Here is a 23,168-nt window from a genome sequence, read left to right as displayed (position 1 = left end):
AGAAACCATTAGACGCCCAAACAATTCCATCTCACGAGAGAGTCGGAAAACCTCACATACTCCCAACACTTTTGTTACTGAACGTTAATAAAACAACTGACGCACAAATTAATTCCAGGCCTTTTGATTGGTCGGATTTAGCGCCGAAGGGACAAAGCCCCAGAGTGAGTTGAGGGGGAACAGGCTGAGGCTTCCGTCCTGCGACTCTCCAACGTTCCATATATTGCTCATCATAAACAACCCTCCCCTATTAGGAATATCAACTATTTGCATATTAATGAGGTAATTAGGCCTAATTTACATAATCCTCAGCCTTGCGCACAGACTTCACAAACATTAACAATCTTAAACCGGTCATTAGGTCACCAAGGGATCCTCCATGACTGGCACAGGGCCATCAAATTTACAATATCAAAACCATTCTGCAAACCTCTGTATATTATTACACCTGCCAATGTTTGCACGCCCACAGCAGGCGACTGTTTAGGCATAAATTAACGTAAAACATGACAGATCTTGCGGTTTGGGGCACAAAAGTATTTGATGATATAAATTTTTTTTTTCCAGCTAGCAACCTATTATGTATGCTTCAAATAGGTAAGAAGAACGTAGGCCTAAGGGCCTGATTCAGAGACGCTCGTAAGCGGCCGCACGTTCGCTCCGAGCGATGTTTGCCCAACTGGGCATGCGTACGGATCGTAATACGCATGCGCGAACCAGTCAGTGCGGCCGAAAATCGTTTGTTCGCTAAGTAGCGAATGCCTGCTATTTTGAGTGACAGAATGAGGCGTATGTGGGTGGTAACAGGGGAAGGTGCTTGAAAACGGGGAGTGGAGATCCGAACGCAGGCGTGCTTAAAGGTCAAAACGGGCCTTTAAGCAGGCCTTTAATGGTGTGCATAATTAATACAGCAGCGTCATTGACCACGTCACTGGGTTATTTTATAGCCAGAACTGCTCGCAAAATTGTGGTAGCAAAAACCAACCACAAGAATAGCGAGCAGTTCATACCCTGGTCGATGTACTCGATTAATCTAATAAATAGCGGACATGACGTAGGATGCGAGCGGCCAGGGGGCGTATTTTTTCAAAAAACGACCGCAAGTTTTGTTTGCTCATTCAGACATAGAGGCGTGAACAGACCGCAAAGAGCGAACGGTTCATTTGAATAGCCACCCCTATTTTCTGAACGAGCGAGCGCAAATAGCGTCCGGCTCTGAATCAGGCCCAAAATCCAATGTAGAAAACAAAAAGTAGTTTGTAGTGTAAATGTTGCTATTTGCTGCTATTTTCCATTTTTTTTCCTTTAGAACAGTCAAAAATAAAATGCAAAGCTCTTTTTTTTAACATATCCACTATATAGATCTGAGACCCCCCGCCCGTGAGTCGTAGCATGCCACCTGTGATGCATGGTCACACCCCTATGATGTGTGGCCCCTCCCCTATATCAGTGCACACAGAATGCCGGGCGCGGCTCTTGGCCCCGGCCAGCCCCTGCTCATCAGTATGCCTGTTTACGCAGGGTGACATTATAGATATTAGACAAAGGCTTGTTCCTTGCAATGTAAAAGGACTCTAGTTTTACAGCAGATAACAGCGTGCAGCTATAACTTGAATGGCGTCCATTTGCAGTGACGTGCGGTGAGGTAAATTGCCTGGGAGGCACTGGCTAGTATCAGAGAGAGATTTACAGATACAGTATGATCTGGAGGGTTCGTGTGGGCGTTATACAGAGGTGCAGCAGTATATAGTGCTGGGAATTTGGTGTGCTTTGATCGGGGATGTGCGGAAAAGGTAGACAGGTGAGGCAGTGCCTCACCTGCCATATACTTCTTACTCCAGAGTTTTGACTATAAAAATGATTAGAATAATACAAATAAGATATTTATAATATAAAACTCTGAAGTTTCCCTAATTATGACAGGAAAGGCTCTGCCTCACCTGACCGCACATCACTGCCCGTCTGGCGTCGCCATGTTGCACTTCCGTGGAGATGTCGATTTCTAGGCACACTCCAAGCATTCTTTAGAACAGTCAAAAATAAAATGCAAAGCTCTTTTTTTAACATATCCAGGGCCCCATTTACAAATGAAATATAACCCCTTTAGCGCTCGCTAAAGGGGTTATACCATCTTCCTGTATTTAGTATACAGCGGTAATCTTAGATTACCGCTGTTTGTACAGCATCGCTCTCGCCATCTAAAAGATGGCGAGAGTGATGCGGGCCCCATTGCCGGCAATGGAGACCCGTCGGTGCCTTTCCGGCTTCAACGAAGCCTTCCAGGTACTGCCGGGTCTCCCTGTCATGCACATGCACAGACGGACCGTCGCGCATGCGCATGACACTGGAGCCTGTCGCTGGCAGCGTTAGGCCGGAGGGGTAAGTATTACTAAATAATACCAGTGACAATTTTCGTTTGTATCACAGTGATACTAAACGAAAATTGTCACTGGTATTTCCCTTTGTTTGTAAATGGGGCCCCCAGTATGAAGATCTGAGACCACACACGCAATCACACTCAATCTCTCATGATTCATGTAAGCCATGAAGGTACATCAAAAACGTTCCTGGTGTGTGGAGGGCTGAAGGTATTGCTCTGCTGCACACGGCAGACACAGGTGCCTCCACTGTGCGGCTGAACGCAGATTCCCGATTTTCTTGAATCTGCACGTACACAAGACCCATTCTGCGCACGATTGCCAGCATTTGCTGCGCAGAGGCATTTTCGGGGCGGTGTCGGGGACAGCCGGCGTTCCCAGAAATGGGGGCGTGTCGGACCCGTATTCCAGGAGTGGAAAGGCCAGGATCTGCGTCCACAGACTCAGTTTCCTGGCCTCGCAAGTCGGCCGGCCTGCGTCAGCTGAGGCTTACTGAGCTGGCCAGCGCCATCCGCCTTGGCGACCGTCGGTCGCAATACTGGGATCGCAAATGCAGCAGGGGGTGTGAGGCACATTTGCACGTGTGCGGCTTTGCAGTTCCGTCCTGTGCTGAATCACAAACAAAGGTAACATTTACAGCCTGGCAAGTCACCGTGCCCATCATGATTAGGAGGCCTCACAATGTTGCAATAAGTGGTGGGATGTATCACATGCAATATGCGATGCAGAATACATACCGCCCTGTATGGCTTATCAAACCACTAGGTTCTAGTGAGGCATGAGGCACAAAGTGATGTAAGTAGCCCCTAGGTAATACTGCAAGAGGGCATGAATGCTCTCAATTTGTACTAATGTTAACTGGACACCTTCGGGCAGGGTTGGATGGATTTCTTTGCGCAGATGCAAATTTGCGCATTTTGACCTCTCTCACAATGTGATCGCACGGACCATTCTGTCTTGTGGGAGTGTCACAGGAGCGTCATGGGCGTGGAGCTAGACTTCCGAGCTTACCGGGAGAGGAGCCTTTTTCAGACGGATCTCTTGACCTTACAATAGGGCAGGGGCTGATGCTAGAGTTGGTGTCTCTGGCTGTGGACGGAAAAACTGGGCAGAGCAGCTTTCTGCTTGAAGCCGGACGAATCCCCGCATTGGCCTAATGGCAACTTGCATTGGTAGGAGGTAGTAAATTCGGCTTCCACTGCATCGCGCAAACACCGCCACTTTGCGTCCGACCTGGGGCGGTTTAAGAAAGGAGAGTGACAATGTGCAGGCCCCCTTCTCTGGCAGTGCTTAGTACCAGGTCTTCGGAAACATGGTGTCCCCCGTGCTATGTTCCTGGAGATTTCTCTACTGCGCATGCGCAAATCATGATGCCGGCAGGATGCCTGCAGATGGAATGCCGGACGTCAATATACCAGCGCCGTAATCCCTATGCCCGTCAGAATGCTGCGCCACCATTCCGAAGAGATCAAGATACAGAAGTAGGCATCACGACCGCCAGCATCCCGATGGTAAGTATGCGGGTTAGGGTTACGCCAGGGATGGGGTGGTTAGGTTTAGGGACCTCCCAGGGTGGGTTAGCGCTAGGCATCGACCGGGGAGGGTTTGGTTTATGGTGCGGGAAGGTGGGGTTAAGTTTAGGCACCACCGGGGGGGAGGTTAGGGTTAGACACCACCGAGGGTAGGTTAGGCACCACTGGGAGAGTGTTAGGGTTAGAGGTGGAGGGTTAGGCTACTTACAGGCCCTTGTCAGGATCCTGAACATCGGGATGCCACTGACGGTCTTCTGACCGCCGGTAACCCGACCGCCGGTCAATCGTATGTATTCCGCGCAAATCACGTACGACTCTCTCTCTTGAGAAGAAAGAATCATTATATGGGTGCAGTGAGGGCCTCACCGGACACCCTGCACCCATTATATATACACCAATGGGTAAGAATCAGCACCGTCTCGTCTCTATGCATCTCCCATTCAAGTAGCCACCATCATCATCTTACATATGTATATACCGTACGTGGAATAAGAATATTTTAGTAAATGTGCTGAGATCCTGCTCTTGCCACTTGGAGCAAGTTTAGAAACGATGAAGGTAAAATTCCTCTAAAGCCTTTTTAGAGACTTAAAATCCCGCCTGACCTTTGGAAATGAGCCTCTGATAATGTCCCTTTTACTCTGTAACACAAGCAGGCATTTTGTCAAAATAAAGTTGCACTGTATGTATAATGCTCTAAGCTGCCGCCAGTCTAAGCCCATTAGATTTTATTGTAATCTCCCCTCTGTCTTTGCTCTACAAGTTTTTTTTTTTTACTTGACTTAATTTCCCCCCCCCAAAAAAAAATTATCAAATGATTGCAAGCAATCATTGAGATTCAAAATCAGTTGATAAACTAGATACTGAAATGTTTCCTTCGTTACATTTTTTTTTTCAACTAATTTTATTTTATTTTTATTTTTTTTGTCGTTTTAAATAAATGTGTCAAAGCGGCCAAGAACTGGGCTGCTCCGTAATAAGTAGTAATGCAATTTTAGGCTTATCTAACAGCATGGTGCAATTGCGCTGTGACCCGTACTACCCAATCACACATTAGCTTTGATCAGTCTAACCAATGGAGATTAATGAAAACAAATGTCTGATTGGTTGCGGCAGGTTACATGGACGCATTAAGTGTTTGACCAATAACTGCTAAATTGATTGAGGGTTTTATTTATTTATTTCCCCCAGAAACGGACAGTTTCCGCATGATTTGAGTGACAGCCCTATTTAACAAAGCCTGAGTTAGGCTCTTCGGGGATTAGTACAATGGGCATTTTTGACGTACCCATAGAAAGCTATAGGGACTAAGGGCCTGATTCAGAGCCGGACGCTATTTGCGCTCGCTCGTTCAGAAAAAAGGGGTGGCTATTCAAATGAACCGTTCGCTCTTTGCGGTCAGTTCACGCCTCTAGGTCTGAACGAGCGAACAAAACTTGCGGTCGTTTTTTGGGAAACTACGCCCCCTGGCCGCTCGCATCCGACGTCATGTCCGCTATTTATTAGATTAGTCGAGTACATCGACCAGGGTATGAACTGCTCGCTATTCTTGTGGTTGGCTTTTCCTACCGCAATCATGCGAGCAGTTCTGGCTATAAAATAACCCAGTGACGTGGTCAATGGCGCTGCTGTATTAATTATGCACAGCCATAAAACGCCCGTTTTGACCTTTAAGCACGCCTGCGTTCGGATCTCCACTCCCCGTTTTCAAGCACCTTCCCCTGTTACCACCCACATACGCCTCATTCTGTCACTCAAAATAGCAGGCATTCGCTATTTAGCGAACAAACGATTTTCGGCCGCACTGACTGGTTCGCGCATGCGTATTACGATCCGTACGCATGCGCAGTTGTGCAAACATCGCTCGGAACGAACGAGCGGCTCTGAATCAGGCCCTAAATTTGTGATAATTAGGAAAGGGACTGCAGCACATACAGTATATGTACAGTACTAAAATATTGCAGAAATCCTCCAAAAACAGTTTAATGTATAATAGGCGTTACTAATCAATGGTCAAGATCGGGGCGTTTGTGTTCTCCCGAGTCATGCATGTGCGCAGTGCATGCCATTTTCAGTTGTATCTTCTGCACCTAGTATGTGGTCGGTTCCTTAGTGCCGTTGATAGTAATGTCGGCAGCTCTCACAGCTGGTGGGTAGGGGGCGGTGTTATAGCATAGATGCACACGATTGCTGTAGTCCACCACAAGACATGTGACTTAGAATCAGGCCCTTGTTCCCAGGAGATAGTAACCTGATCTTTCTGCCTGAGCCAATCAGTCTCCAAGCTGTTTGGTGGTCATGTGATGGCAAAGGAAGGTGGAAGGGAGGGGTTTTTACTATGAACATTCTAAAGCTCAGTACATCATACTGTATGTGACTGTGGTTGCCATAGTTATCACTTGAAACTTGCTGAACTCATAACCTTGAGGAAAAATGCACATCTCCTCCTTAAGGTAACCAGAGTTAAATAAAGAATGGCTGGTACACTACAATATGTGGATTTTTTTACATTGTTGATACTCTTGTACTGAATGTGGTAGGGTGTGACAGGGCAGAACCCTGAATTTGGCACAGTTGGGGTGCATGATGCCATAACTTTAGTGTTCATTAGGATGTAGCGATGTGTTAGATATATAATGAGTAATTTACATGCAGAGATATGTGACCTGTATAAAATATCATGTCCCATAGTCTCATAGCTTTTTAGTCAGGGAACTTCTTAATAATATCCTTATAATTTACAGTACATAGTATATTATCATATAGATAAAAGACATTCAACGAAGCACGAGGGCCACTAAGCTATACTGCAGTATTTAGACTCTGCCCCCTCCTCACACAATTATGGCCCATAACTGCCCCACACAATTATGTCCTCTAACTGCCCCCCTCCTACAATTTTAATTAGGTCTCAGAACGGCCCCCTCTTCTGACAATTATAATTATGCCCCATAACTGTCCCTCCTCTTCCATTAATTATGTTAGATAGTTGCCCTCATCCTCATGTCCCATAACTCCTCCCTCTGCAGTGCCTCCAGTAGTGCCCCTTATATAATGCCCCCAGTAGTAGTCCCCCCCAATGTAGTGCCTCCAGTAGTGGTCCCCCCTATGCAGTGCCCCCAGTAGTGGTCCCCCCTTATGCATTGCCCCCGGTAGTGGTCCCCCCTATGCAGTACTCCTTATACAGTGCCCCCAGTAGTAGTTCCCACATGCAGTTCCCCCAGTAGTGGTCCCCCCTATGCAGTGCCTCTTGTACAGCATTCCCAGTAGTGGTCCCCCCTATGCAGTGCCTCTTGTACAGCATTCCCAGTAGTGGTCCCCCCTATGCAGTGCCTCTTGTACAGCGTTCCCAGTAGTGGTCCCCCCTAGGCAGTGCCCCCAATAGTTTTTTCCCCTATGCCGTGCACCGACCCCTATGCAGTGTCCCTTACATATATAGGGCAAAGACACAAAAAAAGCCCCAAAAACAGTTACCTAAATCCTTGCACCTGCCGCTGTCCTCTCCTCCGTCCTCCTGTCCCGCTCTGCGCTAAGGGAGAGACGTCATGACGTCTCTCCCATCACCCACCGTGGACTCCGGAAGGTGGAGCTCACGAGTGAGCTCCAGCCCTGCGCTGGCAGTGGGCGCAATAGCCAATGAGAGTCTGTCTGACTCTCATTGGCTGCTAAAACAAACACACCGCCGCCGGGTAGTATGAGTGTACTACCCAGCGCCGGCAGCGGTGTTTGTTTCTGTGCAGTGCGCACTGTACTCACTGCGGTCCGCACTATACTAACCGTCGGCAGGCCACGGGGAACAGCTCCACGGGCCACCCATGGCCCGCGGGCCACAGGTTGAAGACCCCTGATGTAGCCCTATTGACACTATTAAAGTACAGTACAGAGCTTATGTAGTAACATATTGCAAAAAGCAGTAATGTGTTGCAGCACATTACAACCAATCATATGTCAGCTGTTAGTAGTCTGGTGCAGTCAGGCAAATGGAAGCTGACGCCTGACTGGTTACTGTTGGTTACAGAACATGTCATTTTATTATGAGCCTGCAGGTGTGTGGTCGGTTTATGTTTGAACCCATGACTTCAGCCTAGACTCGGTTGTCCTGCAGCTTCTTCTATACATATAAATGATAATAATATAATATGAATAATAATAATAAAAAATAATAAAAATAAAATAATAGTAATACTATTTTTTTTAATGAAATCCAATGCTTTGATAGCCATGTATGGCGCCAGAAATAAATATTTCTCCCCCTCTGAGTTTAATTGCTAGATGAGGGCATCCTGTCGGATCAGTAAATCCAGAATTTAGTTGTTGAACTTAATAGACCTTTTTTTTATTTTAATCCTTGCTAACTATGTGCCTGGTTCAGACCCGGACGCTATGCTGCGCTCGCTCGCATTAAGCGATTTTTCGCAATCTGCGCATGCATATGAGTCGCAATGCGCGTGCGCGAACCAGTCATTGCGATGGGAAATTGCTCGCCCGTAGCCCGCAGTCGGGCCGCTATTTTGAGTGACAGATAGTGCCGTTTGTGGGTGGTAACAGGGGAAGGTGCTTGAAAACGGGGGTGTGGATGTGCGAACGCAGGCGTGCCCGACCGTCAGAACGGCGTTTAATGGGTGTGTATAATTAGCGTCATTACACAAGTGACTGGGTTGTATTTTAGCCAGAACTGCTCGCAATGTTGTGGTGGGAAAAGGCTACCACAAGCGCTGCGAGCAGCTCCGATGGCTTTCCATGTTCCCGATTAATCCTACAACTGCCGGAGATGACGTGTGTTGCGAGTGGCAAAGGGGCGTCTTTATACAGGTGCGAGCGCATAGTGCGGCCGCTCGCTATTACTTAGTGGGCGGCTTTACGCGACGAAGTGCGAGCACATGATTTAAATAGCCGGCCCCTTTTAGCCAGCGAGCGGACGCAAATAACACAAGGCACAAGGGTCAGGGTCTGAATGGCACAAGGGTCAGGGTCTGAATGTGCGCTAAGTGTCAGTAAAAAGGCACATGTCAGTAAAATTATGTTTTGTAATTATCTGTATAAACCAATAACAAGAAGTAATATTGCTTTCATGTTAAATTAAAATAATAATAATAATAAGTGATCAGCATTGCTCTGTGAAGAACTAATGCAGCATTCCTGTCCTGCGGGGCAGTCATGCCGGCAGCCAGATTCAATTCCTTCCAGCTCCGAAGGAGTAAAAAATGCAATTTTTTGTAAAATGTTTGTGTTGACGCATTTTGCTTGGCAAATGATGCCGGCGTCCCATGAAATCCATCTATTTATTCCTGTGACACCTACTGCTGGGATAGAAGAACTGATCCGCAACAGACTCTGTTTCAGTCCATCCTCGCCAGCAACAGCTCATGAGTCAACCAGCAGATGTTTTTTTCTCTGTTTAGGTCAAAGGGACCTTATGGGCCAGTTTAGCTTCTATTCCAGAAGCCAGTGTGGGAGAAGGCTCCAGGTTTCGGGCTCCCGACCTGACTGGCAGCACGCGGAAGTACTGTACGCTGATCACCATGACAAATCCTGCTTCCCTTGTAGCCCAGCCACATCCTGGATCCCATCCAAGCCCCACGCAACAGAATATCTGATTATGTGCTCGGATTTTCATATTGATTTTGTGCGCTCATTTTGGAAGGTTTTGCAGACAAGCTTCTCCATGTGACAGGTGCCTGGTGAAGGGAGCCTCGCTGGGTTATCGTTTATAAATATTTCTGAATAAATCGGGCTTTGATCTGAGCGCAGGGCGTACATTTAACGATTCATGGCACGTTAGGAAAATTGGACAAAATATTTGGCGCCAAAATGCCACGGAGCAAATATCTACATGGAGACCAGGGAGATGTAGTTTATTTTTTAAAATTCCAATGAAACGTTCTCCAATATGGACTAACACTGTCAGGGTAATTTTTCCAGGGTTCCGTACGGCACAAGGGTCAGGGTCTGTATAGCACAAGGGTCGGGGTCTGAATGGCACAAGGGTCAGGGTCTTTATCACAAGGGTCAGGGTCTGTACAGCACAATGGTGAGGGTCTGTATGGCACGAGGGTCGGGGTCTGTATGGCACAAGGGTCAGGGTCTGTATGACACAAAGGTCAGGGTCTATACAGCAAAAGGGTCGGGGTCTGTACGGCACAAAGGTCAGGGTCTGTGTAGCACAAGGGTCGGGTCTGTACGGCACAAGGATCAGGGTCTTTATAGCACATGGGTCGGGGTCTGTATGGCACAAGGGTCAGGGTCTGTAAAGCACGAGGGTTGGGGTCTGTACGGCAGAAGAGTCGAGGTCTGTATGGCACAAGGGTCGGGGTCTGTATGGCACAAGGGTCAGGGTCTGTATAGCAAAAGGGTCAGGGTCTGTACGGCACAAAGGTCAGGGTCTGTGTAGACAAGGGTCGGGTCTGTACGACACAAGGGTCAGGGTCTGTAAAGCACGAGGGTTGGGGTCTGTACGGCAGAAGAGTCGAGGTCTGTATGGCACAAGGGTCGGGGTCTGTATGGCACAAGGGTCAGGGTCTGTATGACACAAAGGTCAGGGTCTATACAGCAAAAGGGTCGGGGTCTGTACGGCACAAAGGTCAGGGTCTGTGTAGCACAAGGGTCGGGTCTGTACGGCACAAGGATCAGGGTCTGTATAGCACATGGGTCGGGGTCTGTATGGCACAAGGGTCAGGGTCTGTAAAGCACGAGGGTTGGGGTCTGTACGGCAGAAGAGTCGAGGTCTGTATGGCACAAGGGTCGGGGTCTGTATGGCACAAGGGTCAGGGTCTGTATGGCACAAGGGTCAGGGTCTGTATAGTACAAGGGTCAGGGTCTGTACGGCACAATGTGCAGTCACAAAATTTTCATTATAATGTATCTGCCTACTCTCCCGGAATGTCAGGGTAACTCATGAATTTGGGGTGAACTTTTTACCAGATTTAGCCAGGGAGATGACGGAGAATGAGGCACAGATGGGAGGTGAGGAGGCGTAGCAATGTGAATTGCGTCATTATAGCCCCGTCCCCTATTGCAGATTGCCGTTTAAGGAGGGAATTCAATTAGACCTGGTAATTCAACGGGTGTGAAAAAGGGTGATAGCCCTGGGACTCTTCAAGTAGACCCTCTTTTTCCACTCGAGACCCTTTTTAACGCCCATTAAATCAACGTGTTAATGGGCGTTAACACATGTTAACGGGCGTTAACATATAGGGTCCTAGAAAGTTCATGGACCTTTGCGTTAAGAGGTCTTTTCACCCGTTAATATGCTATTTATCTGGGATTTCTTTTCAGATGATCAGACCCCCCCAAAAAAAATTCCCGTTAAGTGCAGTTTGCGGGCTACATTCAAGGCTAACTGAATAGCCCCAAGGGATCAATTAGCACATGGTAAATTACCGCGGCTTTTTGAATTCCCCCCTCAAATACATGTTTGAAAATAATAATTTTCAAGTTAAGATATCATGGTTCCCATTATGATAATGTTATTTCAAGTAGACGCGAGTGGTCAGAATTTGTTGCACTATGGCTCCGTATGTTTAAACTTTCACACAGAGATCACGTGATAGGTGGAGTCACTAAAACTGGTTTTGAGAAAAAAAATTTAAAAATACAACAAAGTGTTTTGACATAGTAAATGATCCTCAAACAACTTGTTCTAGTAACAAAAACAAAATGGCAAAGTCTTGACAAAAATAGAACATTTGTCTTTTGCCGGCAGCTCTTCCCAGGTGCCAGTGACAGATTTTGGAGAGCTATAATGGGTGTCACTTTCCTCCTGGCAGTCACACACTACACCATCGGGTCTGAGCCCGGCACTTTGTATCCACCTTTTGCATTAGGGAAATACGCAACACTCTCCAACCCTTTAGTGCATAGGAAGTTAGCATGGAATGGGATTGAAATGCCAGCGGTTCAAATCCCGACAGCGGATGCCCGACATGAGAAGATACTGACTGGGGTAGGTAAGTATACTAACCTTCCCCTGTCACACCCTAACCCTAACCCTCCCTTAGTGGTGCCTAACCCTAACCTCCCCCCTTAGTGCCTAACCCTAACCTCCCCCCCATGGGTGCTCAAACCTAACACCTCCTCCCAGCACCCTAAACCTAACCATCTCCCCGATGGTGCCTAAACCTAGCCATCTTCCTGATGGTGCCTAACCCTCCCTCCTAGGGGTGCCTAACACTAATCCCCCCCCCAAACCTAACGCTACCCACGCTAGACTCCCTAATACTAACCCTCTCCCCCCGCGTCAACAAAGCATACTTGCCTACCCTCCCGATTTGGTCGGGAGCCTCCCGAAAATCAGGTGCCGCTCCCGACCTCCCGGGAAGGCAGGCAATCCTCCCGGCCCCCGGCGATGTACCCGCACCCCCAACCCCCCCCCCCCCCGCACTGTTAAGTTCAAACCCCGGCAGCAGGGGGCCGGTGACGCGATTCGCGCTGAATCGCGTCATCGTGGCTCCGCCCCCGGCTGCACAATGCTATTAATCACGGCATTGTGAAGAGGGGGCGGAGCCATGATGACGCGATCGTGCTGTCACGTCCCCATGCTCCGCCCCCAATGCTGCGTCATGTGCCCAGCCCTGTAAGCCCGACAGCTCCCTCCCGAAAAGAGGGAGCGAAATGTCGGCAAGCATGCAACAAAGCCACATTCAGCCTACACCACACCTATTTCTCATGAGACTAAGGGGTCTAGTTACTAAGCAGTGTTAGGAGACAGAGTGAAAAGTGATGTCTGTGATAAGGTGCCAGCCAATCAGCTCCTAACTGTCATTTTTCAAACACAGCCTGTGAGGTGACAGTTGGGAGCTGATTGGCTGGCACCTAATCACTTTCTTATCACTTTTCACTCTGTCTCCTAACACCGCTTAGTAAATAGACCCCTAAACCCCATAATCTACTTTGCATATGGGAAATGAGGACTTGTGGAAGGTTTGAGGGTGCAAGATAGATTCAAGCTTCCCGCCTTTTAACGACCAAGTTATCTGAAACTATAGAAGAATGCAGCCATCTTTCTGTGGCCCTACCCACTTTAAAAAATAACCGGACAACCTGCGCCCAGAGGAGGCAGCCATTTTGTAGGCTGAGCAAATATGCAGTCCATCCGTTACTTCGAGTGACTGAGGCACGAGTGACACAGGGCCTGATTCTGTAAGGATCGTAAATGCAAAACTGCACTCAGGCTATAGATATGATGTATGCACTCAGGCAGTTTTGCAATTGCGATCCTTTGCAGATATGGTAATGCACAGGAAGCATCACGCCTCCTGTGCATTACTTAACCGAGCTGTGTCGTTCAAAGCAGCATCGGTTAATCTGCATACCATCGGCCCGCTGCGGTGACCCGTATGGTCCCACAGCTGGCTGCCGCAGTTTAGAGGCAGAGGCCACAAAATCTCTGTCACCCGTCAAAGATCCTGGCCTCTTCCCTCCCTCACAACGGCGGCGACACGCCTCCTTTTCAGATAACCGCCCCCAACGGCAGCAGACTGTCAATCACTGACAGTCTTCTGCCAGTTTGCAAGCGAACTCGCAGACCCGTTCTGCAAATGCGCAGAATGGGTCTGGCGCCTGCACAGATTCCCAGACATCGGAAATCTGCGTTCAGCAGTTCACTAGCGTGCACTGCGGAATCAGGCCCACAAAGCGCCTCATGATTTAGTAATGTCACGATTTAGCAATGTATTCCTTACATTGGTTCAGCCCACAAAATGGCTGTCTCCAGCGCGTTTACGTGACAGGTCAGCAAAAGACAGAGCTGTGGGCCTGATTCAGACCCGATTGCAAGCGCTGAGCGCTCGCAACCGTGTCGATGATGGCCCACAGCGCATGCGCACGACAGAGCCGGCTCCGTCATGCGCATGCGCGAGACCCGGCTAGCGACGGGCACTCCGTCGCTCCGGGTCTCGCACCAAAGGGGGCGAGCTGTCGATGTTGAGTGACAGCTTGCCCCCTTTGGTGGGCGGGCCGGGGGGGGTGGCTGCCCAAACGGAGGCATTCCCATGAGAACGCCTGCCGTTTGGTGGCGGGTCCACTGACATCTCAAGTGATGTTAGTGGAGAGCTTCCGGCTCTGTTAGAGCCGAAAGCTCTCTGGGGCTTGCGATGGGCGAGACCCTACCACAAGGGTCTCGTCGCAAGCCCAATGGTCGCGATGGTCTTGACCATCGCGACCATCATCCTGGCCACTCGCAATAGCTGTGGGTGGTCACCCACAGCTATGCGAGCGGCCAAGAGGCCGCTCCAAAAAAGAAAAAACCCGGCCCTGATTCAGAGCGAGCGCCTCTGAATCAGGCCCTAAGAACACATTTAAAAAATATCTACATAAAAAAAATGTTTAAGCGTTACTGTCCCTTTAACAAGCACAATATAGTTTTAAGACTCACTGCCTAGTAATCATTTAGTAAAGTTTATTTTTTTTCCACTGCTCCTCATTCTCTATCTTGCTTGATCAGCCAAAGTACTTCAACATGTAATTTGTGTGTTTGATTTGTCTTAATTAGATTTATTTATAGGTAACTGATCATTTCATCAAATGTTGGGAATTAGAGATGACAGTTAACTCCCTGTGTTCTGGCAGGCGACCCTCATCCCCTGTAGATGACAAATAATTATAAATGCATTTATATATACACCGTACAAAGAAAACAAACCAGACACAAAACATCCCTGTTAACTATATTTGAATACATTTACTGACACAACAAAAATCTGCAAAATCATTACAAAAAAATTAAATCTCTTTATTTTACGACCAACCACAAAGACTCTGAGGAAGGAATTCTCTGATTGGTGATGTTGGTATTAGCAGAGTGACCTGGGTTAGGACACTAGGGGGTCTATTTACTCAGCCTTTGCTTGGAGATAAAGTGGATGAAGATACAGTTCCAGCCAATGAGCTCCTAACTGCCACGTCACAGGCTGTGTTTGAAAAATGACAGGAGCTGGTTGGTTGGTACTTTATCCCTGTCACCTTTATCCAAGGCTTAGTAAATAGACCTGCTAGATCCTTATCTGAGTATTAGCAGAACTGGGGCTCTCAACAGTACTCTGAGCCCTGGGAGTACTGATGGTGCGTGTTGGATTGGTGAAGGACGCAGCAAAGGTTCTGGTGGCGGTTAGTCCACGCACGAAACAGCTTAACCAGTTCTTAGGTTTATTAACAAGGTAGAAATACAGGTGGTTGTAGACACAGGGATAAAGCAGGTACAATATTACTAGGTATTGGAAGCAGCCTGGAACGATTCTGTATGCTGGGCATTGAAGTGCGCCAGGCGGAATCAGGGCATACACCCTAGTGGTGTGTGGCGCTGTGGTCCACTAGACTAGCGTGGTGGTACAGGGTCCCTAGGGCACCTGTGTGGCCTTGTATGGCAGAAAGGATGGGCAGTGTCTCAGGGCACTGCCGTTTAATATGGACGCCAAGGAGAAAGCCGTACGTAAGCAGTACCACAGGTTGAAGGTCAGGCCTCCTGGTAGAGCTGTGGTGGACCCTAGAGATCACCAGCTATCACTAGTATGGATGAAGGCATCTTCCAACGGTCGGAGCGCTTTGAGAACGGTCGGGGTGCTGACATTTTGTGGACACCAACACTGGCAATTTTTCCTCGCACACCATGAAGGTGCACGGGAAATTGAGCGTTGGTGGGATACCGTAATTACGGAGATGTGCGTGTCTGAACATCGTGACCGCACATCGCCAAAAATTTTGTCCCCCCCCTTTTTATCCACTGGTTTCCGCTGATTCCTGCTGCTGTCACGTTCTCTCTGTTAAAGAAAAATAAATTTTTAAAATAATAACTAGAATATGTCAGTTAAAGTCCATCAGGAAACTTGTTAACTAAACAACATTTAGAAAGGTTGGGCAGATTGATGCCCGGGTGTGCAACCCCCACTATAGACAGACTCAGGGGCGCGCCCACATCTGTGGCATGAGTGATGTAATATGTTTGTATACCCAAATGTCACCAGTGCTGATTGTACAAGATGGGAAAATGTACTTGCTCAGGAAAGCCGGCTCTGGGCTAAAATGTAAGCGTGAAATCCGCGGTTTATTTTTATAATAATGTTTACAGCTGTTTAATGACCCTGAAAAGGTTCCGTACGCTGAGGCTCTGTGTCTCTAAAAGGAGTGTATTATTCTTATAACAGCCTCCGTTAAACAGTTACAGGAGTAAAGATTGCACACATATATCACACGGGACTATTACATTCTAATCACCTTTATTTTCCACCTCACTTCTTGCACTATTGGTTTTGTTTCCAATGTTTTTTTTTTCTATTTATTTCACTAATGCAGCAATTTTCAAGCAAATCTTTTTGAAGCAGCTTTTGCGATGCTGTATTTATTACATTGGGTGCATTCGTTATTATGCGTCAGATACAATGTCTTACAGCACGCTTAATGTAAAGAGGTGATCTTACTGCACCCGACATACACCACAAGAGAAGTTGTACTACGCATCTGCCGCTTATGGAAATTTCTAGACCCACGGGAGCTGGATTTACTAAAACCTCTCGAAGGTGTTCCCCATAGAGCAACCAATCGGATACTAGCGTTTACTTGTCTAGGACAGTCTAGAAAATGCTAGCTAGAATATGATTGGTTGTTACGGGGAACTTCTCTACCTTTCCTCTTTAACTAAGGTTTGATAGATATTTTAGTGGATGTGGTTCATTAGAGCTACCATAAAAAAAAGGTCGACGGGGTATAAGTCGACATCAAATGGTCGACATGGCCAAAAGGTCGACATACACAAGGTCGACATGATACAAAACTTCGACAGGGTCAAAAGGTCGACTTGGTTATGGCCAACACAAAAATGGTTGAGACATTTTTTTTTTCTGACCCTAATTTTACCCTAACCCTCCCCTTGGTGCCTAACCTCAATTATCCATCCTAGTGCCTAACCCTAACAGTCGGGGTAAGTGCGTAACTGTAACCTTCCCTCCTAGTGCCTAACCCTAACCGTTGGGGTAAGTGTCTACCTATTGTCCCTGTCAACCTATTGCTTGTTGACCTTTTTACTGTTGACCTTTCATTCTAAATCCATTTTGGTAAATCCTCCTCCAGTACCTGGTAACAATTTGTCCCTTGAATTTTGTGTCCCTTGAAATATCCCTAGGGCCCAACTGCACAGTGGCATCACTAGGGTTGATGTCACCTAGGGATGTGCGCCGACCCCCGTGTTTTGGTTTTGGCTCTGTATCTCCTTCAAGGTTTTGGATCTGGATTTGGTTTTGCAAACCGCCTTCCAGTGTATCAGTTTTGGTTTTGGATCTGGATTTTTTAATTAAAAAATAGATCAAAAGTTTTAAAAACAGATAAAATCATGTCATTTATGCAATCCATTTAAAATCCAAATTCCCAACCGCAAAAAGATCAGAACAGCGACCCGGATTTACCCGGATCTCCTCAGGAGATTGGAACCGCGACTCGGATTTACCCGGATTCACGAAATTCGGGTGGATTCGGATTTCTGGAGAACCGAACCGCACATCTCTAGTGTCACCTGGTACAGTCCGCACTTCTCGCCCCCCCCCTAGTGACGCCACTGCACGGTGCACCTCCTCCGCATCCTGTATAGTGAATGCATATGTTAATTAACCATTCCTATTATGTTTTGAGGAAAAAACTTTTATGTGTATTGGAAAGGAGTAAACATGCATAAACCATATCCAAGAACAACAGACATGTCATAATGAGAATAGTAATATACCTAAACAATACTACATGTCATGGGCTCGGATGCGTCCTTGTTGTATGCATATAAGCAGCGAGACCACCATATACCGAACAATTGGTTTGATAGCCAACATCAACATCATCAGCGGCCACTTACACCAGCCCTATTCCTGGTGCAAAAGATATGTCCGAAAACAGGCATAGGTAACCTACCGGACATCAGTGCACAGTCAGCGTTTCTATCAATGCAATGCGATGGCTTTCTATCTGCGTCTGTGATCGCGTTGCGATCACAAGACTAACCTGCGAACTGCGCATTGGCAGTACGTACCATTGACCGATCTGCGTACACGATTGCAAACGCGATCCATGCTGAATCAGGTCCCAAGAACACAGTTTCACAATAAAAAATGAGGCTGGTCCTAAATTGACGCCATTTTGTTTCCAGTCACCAGCAGGAAGTAAACTCTTCTTCAAGCCAAGGACCAACTGTAATATGGCTGCTTAGCTCAACCCCTTTCAATGTGGATTAAAATATTTGATTTCCTGCTTTTTATACTATTTTATTTTTTTTTAGATTATTTGAAACAGAACTTTTTTTTGTTGTTGTTGTTGTTTTGTATTTAAACCGAAAGCTATAATCCGTAAACACTCGGAAGGTCTTAAAATTCTTGATCCGTGCATTGCAGTCACCGTAACTCCTCATACGTAGGACCTTCACAATAAATACAACGTTCCAAGCCCTCTTCTGTAGCTGGGCACTTTAGCACTGTATCGTTTTAGGCATGACAGGTTTAATAACAGTTTGCATTTCTCCATGTTGATATGTCACCCCCATAAACATTTTTTTAATTCATATTTTGAGGGTTAAATCCTAATCTTGAAGGTTTTGCAGATCGGCTAGTCAGTCTCCTTAAAATTTAATATACCTCGTTAATGCTTACTTGCAAACACTGAAGGATTTTTACGATTATAATCATGTGTTACAGCACCTAGTACTGTTTCTAAGCAGCATACTAATCAGCTTAATGAGATATTACTGCACTTTTTGTTGACTAAGGCAAAATCCTTTTTATTGTTGGAAAGCTTGTCCTTTTATTTTTATTCAAAACATTATCATGTTTTATTGTATGCCAGAGACAGTCTGTGGGCTCTGCAAATAACAGAGAAAGTTTTATATTTCATTTGTATATTAACTACTGGCTGTTTGTATATTAACTAATGACTATGGCTGGATGCTCGGAAGGTAGGCCTCCACCTCTGCCGATGCTGGTGAGAAAGTAAACAACTTCTTGCCATGACTCCCACCTGTGCACTTATGCTCAGGGTAGGTGACCGGATAACTTACCTCACAAGATTCCCAAAAATCGGGACAAATGCCTCCATGCTGCCCGTTTCGCCCCAAACGGTTCGCTGCACGTACCACGTTCATTTCGATTTACCTTTAGCAAAGGCCTACTGTACAGGCAACTATTAAGTCACATGTGGCGCCTACATTTTACCCTCATGGTGGCTTAATGTGATGTCGCATAAAAAGGCTCAGAACATTTAATAGGAAACCGTGTATTATATTTCAATTAAAATAAAAAAAATGTATGATATTTTTTACAATTTACGTTTGTTATGTCAGAATAATGTTGGAAATCTTTGCATCGATATATATATATAATTACTGACTAATTGATTAGTTTTATTTCTCGCTGTGATACAGATGTATCCACATACATCTACTCTCAATCGCACCAAATACCAAAGCCGTAACTAGATTTTTTGGTGCCCTGTGCCAGAGAGAGCATTGGCGTCCCCCTCCCCCCCCCCCTCATTTTTTCAATAGGGACATAATATAGTGCACCTGAGAGAGGGCCATGGCCTCATGGGGAAGGGCCAGGGAAGAGATAGGGGAGGCCAGGAGATGCTGGGGATAAATAGGGACATAATATAGTGCACCTGAATAAGGGCCATGGCCTCATGGGGAAGGGCCAGGGAAGAGATAGGGGAGGCCAGGAGATGCTGGGGATAAATAGGGACATAGTATAGTGCACCTGAGAGAGGGCCATGGCCTCATGGGGAAGGGCCAGGGAAGAGATAGAGGAGGCCAGGAGATGCTGGGGATAAAATAAGAGGAAGATACAAGTGAGAATGATAATAAACAGGAAAAGTGACAGGCCCAAACAGCGCCCCCTGCCCTGCGGCGCCCTGTGCCACGGCACTGGTCGCACCACCCTAGTTACGGCCCTGCCAAATACCCACACTTGGCGCCATGGACTTTATACTGTACCAATTTCTTTGCAACAAAAATACTAACGTACAGTAGTGTGCCCAGTGCACTATAAGCGACTTGTATGCTGCTACAACGCAAATAAGTCGCAAGATTCAAGAAAAAGTATGAAAATACGAGAAGAGCTGTCCGCAGCGGTGCATCTAAGTTGCGCCAGACGCATCACACCGTTTGGCGCAAAATGCGCTTGGTGGATAAGAACACATCTGCCCATCTACCCCCCCCCCCAAAAAAGCCCAAAGAACCACTTTGCTATGGCAGTTTTGTTTAAAGACGCAGTATGACAGGATATACACTAACTATGGGTACTACATCTACTGCCAGAATACGGATTATAGCACAGATATTACCTAATATTTAGCCCAGTACATGTTCTGCGGTCTGCCACATGTAATATATAAAAGTGCAGAAAGTTATCCAAAGTCATATCTAAGGTTATCTCGGACATTGTAATCTGCCTCTGAAATCAATTCTCAAAGTCGCATTCCTATTCGTAAATAGCGTTAAGCGTAATTCCTTCTAGGCTTGCTTTAGCCACATTTGTAGTAAGAAACCTTCGTATATACTATATTAATTTAATTTTTTTTCCCGCTTGTTGTCTGCAGGGATGGAGGAAGCTAGTTTGTGCCTTGGAGTTTCATCGGCTGTGCCTGACGTCGACTCTCACCTCAATAACTCTTTGCTTAATGGCCAGTATTCAATGAGCCAGAAGCTGCATCAGATCACATCACAGCTCAGTCACGCCTTCCCTGAGCTGCAAAACCGTCAGCAAAACGAGGACAAGTCTGTAACACCCATAGAGGAGAATAGTCATGCCTCAATGACCAGTCAACCAATCAGCAGTCAGATGGCCCTGTTAGCCAACCAACTGAATCGAGAGGTTGATAGCGGTCTTAATGGAAGAGTTGACCTGCAACAGTTTCTAAATGGACAGAACCTTGGCATCATGTCCCAAATGAGCGATATTGAGGACGATGCAAGGAAGAATAGAAAGTACCCTTGCCCGCTCTGCGGCAAGCGTTTCCGTTTCAATAGCATTTTATCCCTCCACATGCGCACTCACACTGGGGAAAAGCCGTTTAAGTGTCCATATTGTGACCACAGAGCGGCCCAGAAAGGTAACTTGAAAATCCACCTACGCACTCACAAACTTGGTAATCTCGGCAAAGGTCGTGGGAGAGTCAGAGAAGAGAATCGTCTTCTGCACGAACTGGAAGAAAGAGCAATACTAAGAGACAAGCAAATGAAAAATAGCCTTCTCCAACCTCGCCTGGACGTGAAACCGCAGCAGCCGCACTTACAGCAATCCCCGTTATCCAACTGTCATATCTCCATGCCAGCTAATCACAGCACATCTGATGTTGCCAGTAAGGCACCTTCTCCGAAGCCGGCAGTTGTCCAAGAGGAAGCAGTAGCTCCCACCACCGGATTCAGGTGCACGTTCTGCAAAGGTAAATTTAAAAAACGAGAGGAACTTGATAGACACATTAGAATTTTGCACAAGCCTTACAAGTGCACTCTTTGCGATTTTGCTGCCTCTCAGGAGGAAGAGTTAATAAGTCACGTCGAGAAAGCTCACATTACAGCCGAGTCGGTGCAAGGACAAGGGTCCAGTGGGAACGGAGAGCAGGCGGCCAACGAGTTCCGCTGCGAAGTGTGCGGCCAGGTCTTCAGTCAAGCGTGGTTCTTGAAAGGCCACATGAGAAAGCACAAGGATTCTTTTGAGCACTGCTGTCAGATATGTGGGAGACGATTCAAAGAGCCTTGGTTCCTTAAAAACCATATGAAGGTCCACCTGAACAAACTGTCCGTCAAAAATAAACCCCCCAGCGAAGCGGAGGTACCAGTGTCCATCAGTAGTGTTTCACAAGAGTCCCATGCCAACCTCTACTCCAGATACATATCCTGCTTGCAGAGCGGCTTCATGTCTTCGGACAAAGCAAGCTTGAGTGATCACGCTCACGTTTACAACAAAGGAGATTTGAAAGATAAGGAAGTTCTAGGTAAACTACTGTCCCCTATCGCTGGTTTGGCCCATAGCATGTCTGAAGGTGATAAGCATTCGTTACTTGGCTCTCTCAACCTGGTGCCTCCCCTGAAATCTAGCTGCATAGAAAGACTGCAGGCAGCAGCCAAAGCTGCTGAGATGGATCCTGTGAACAGCTACCAGGCCTGGCAACTGATGGCAAGAGGAATGGCCATGGAACACAGCTTCCTCTCTAAGGAGCAGCAGATCCAGCGCAATCATGAAGACACCTTATCGAATGCAGTTATGTTTGATAAAGAGAAGAGGGAGTATGTGATTGTAGGGGCAGATGGCTCCAAACAGAAAATGCAAACTGACTTGGTCCGCGGTTCTAAACTTTGCAGCCAGAGAGATGTGTCCTCCAAACTTGAACTCCTAGAGAACACTAGAGATTTCCTGTCCCGTGGTAGGAACCATGGGCTCGATTACAATATGCAGGGCCACGGTACCATGAAAGATAAGCCAACTGAGTGCCCTGACTGTGGAAGGGTCTTCAGAACCTACCATCAAGTCGTCGTTCACTCACGAGTCCACAAAAGAGATAGGAAGTCAGAAGAGGAGGCGATTCGCATGAGTCTCGAGGAGCGTCGCGGGTCAGGGAGCGATCAGGAGTCTCAATCTATAAGCCGATCCACCACACCGGGATCATCTAACATCACTGAGGAGAGCGGGACTGGTGGTGCACTTTCCCAAGCTGGAAGCGCACAGGAAGATAGTCCGCATCCATCATCACCATCTTCTTCAGGTATGATAGTACATATATACCTCAGATAGGGGTAGATGCAACAAGCCTTGGAGAGAGAGAAAGTGGAGAGAGATAGTACCAACCAAACAGCTCCTAATTAATTTTTCAACCATAGCCTGTAAACTGACAGTTTAGGAGCTGATTGGTTGGTACTTTATCTTTCCCCACTTTATCTCTCTCCAAGGCTTAGTACATCTTCCCCATAATGTCCACAAAAACACTCAGCTGTTTTTAAAGGGGTTGCACGCAAGTCAGGCTGTTAGTTCAAACACTTGTTTCTACAGGGATTGTCCAGAATAGGTTGGAAGAAGGGCAGGGATGAGCTTTCTAATTGGTTGTGAGCCTCTGGGTTGCAGACCAATATTGCCTGTTTAATACTCTACAGACTGATCACTCTTTGAGTTAGACATTTACTGCAACGCCTGTGTACAACTACTTTTGAGGGCATCTTTGTTTGAATACTGTACAGTGAGCCAGGTGTAAATGACTCGACCGCTGATTGTCCAACATATTCTCAAATATGGATCCCGTCGCTGAC

The 23,168-nt window shown here is 46.9% G+C and overlaps 1 protein-coding gene across 9 annotated transcripts in view; it reads left to right on the top strand.

The window, feature by feature from the left end:
- The window catches only part of ZNF536 (zinc finger protein 536), a 640,597-nt gene that overhangs the window by 260,107 nt on the left and 357,322 nt on the right, over nt 1-23,168 (top strand). For all 9 annotated transcript variants that reach the window (XM_088451057.1, XM_088451058.1, XM_088451060.1 and 6 more), the window contains one exon: nt 20,465-22,630. In XM_088451057.1, coding sequence (XP_088307183.1) covers nt 20,467-22,630 — 2,164 coding nt within the window. In that variant the 5' untranslated portion in view covers nt 20,465-20,466. The remainder of the gene's footprint in view (nt 1-20,464; nt 22,631-23,168) is intronic.

This window comes from Taudactylus pleione, unplaced genomic scaffold (genome assembly GCF_031769625.1).
Source record: "Taudactylus pleione unplaced genomic scaffold, aTauple2 ptg000537l, whole genome shotgun sequence".
Classification (NCBI taxonomy): Eukaryota; Metazoa; Chordata; class Amphibia; order Anura; family Myobatrachidae; genus Taudactylus; species Taudactylus pleione.
Note: the sequence above shows the minus strand (reverse complement) of the source record. Positions and strands in the feature narration are given on the sequence as shown.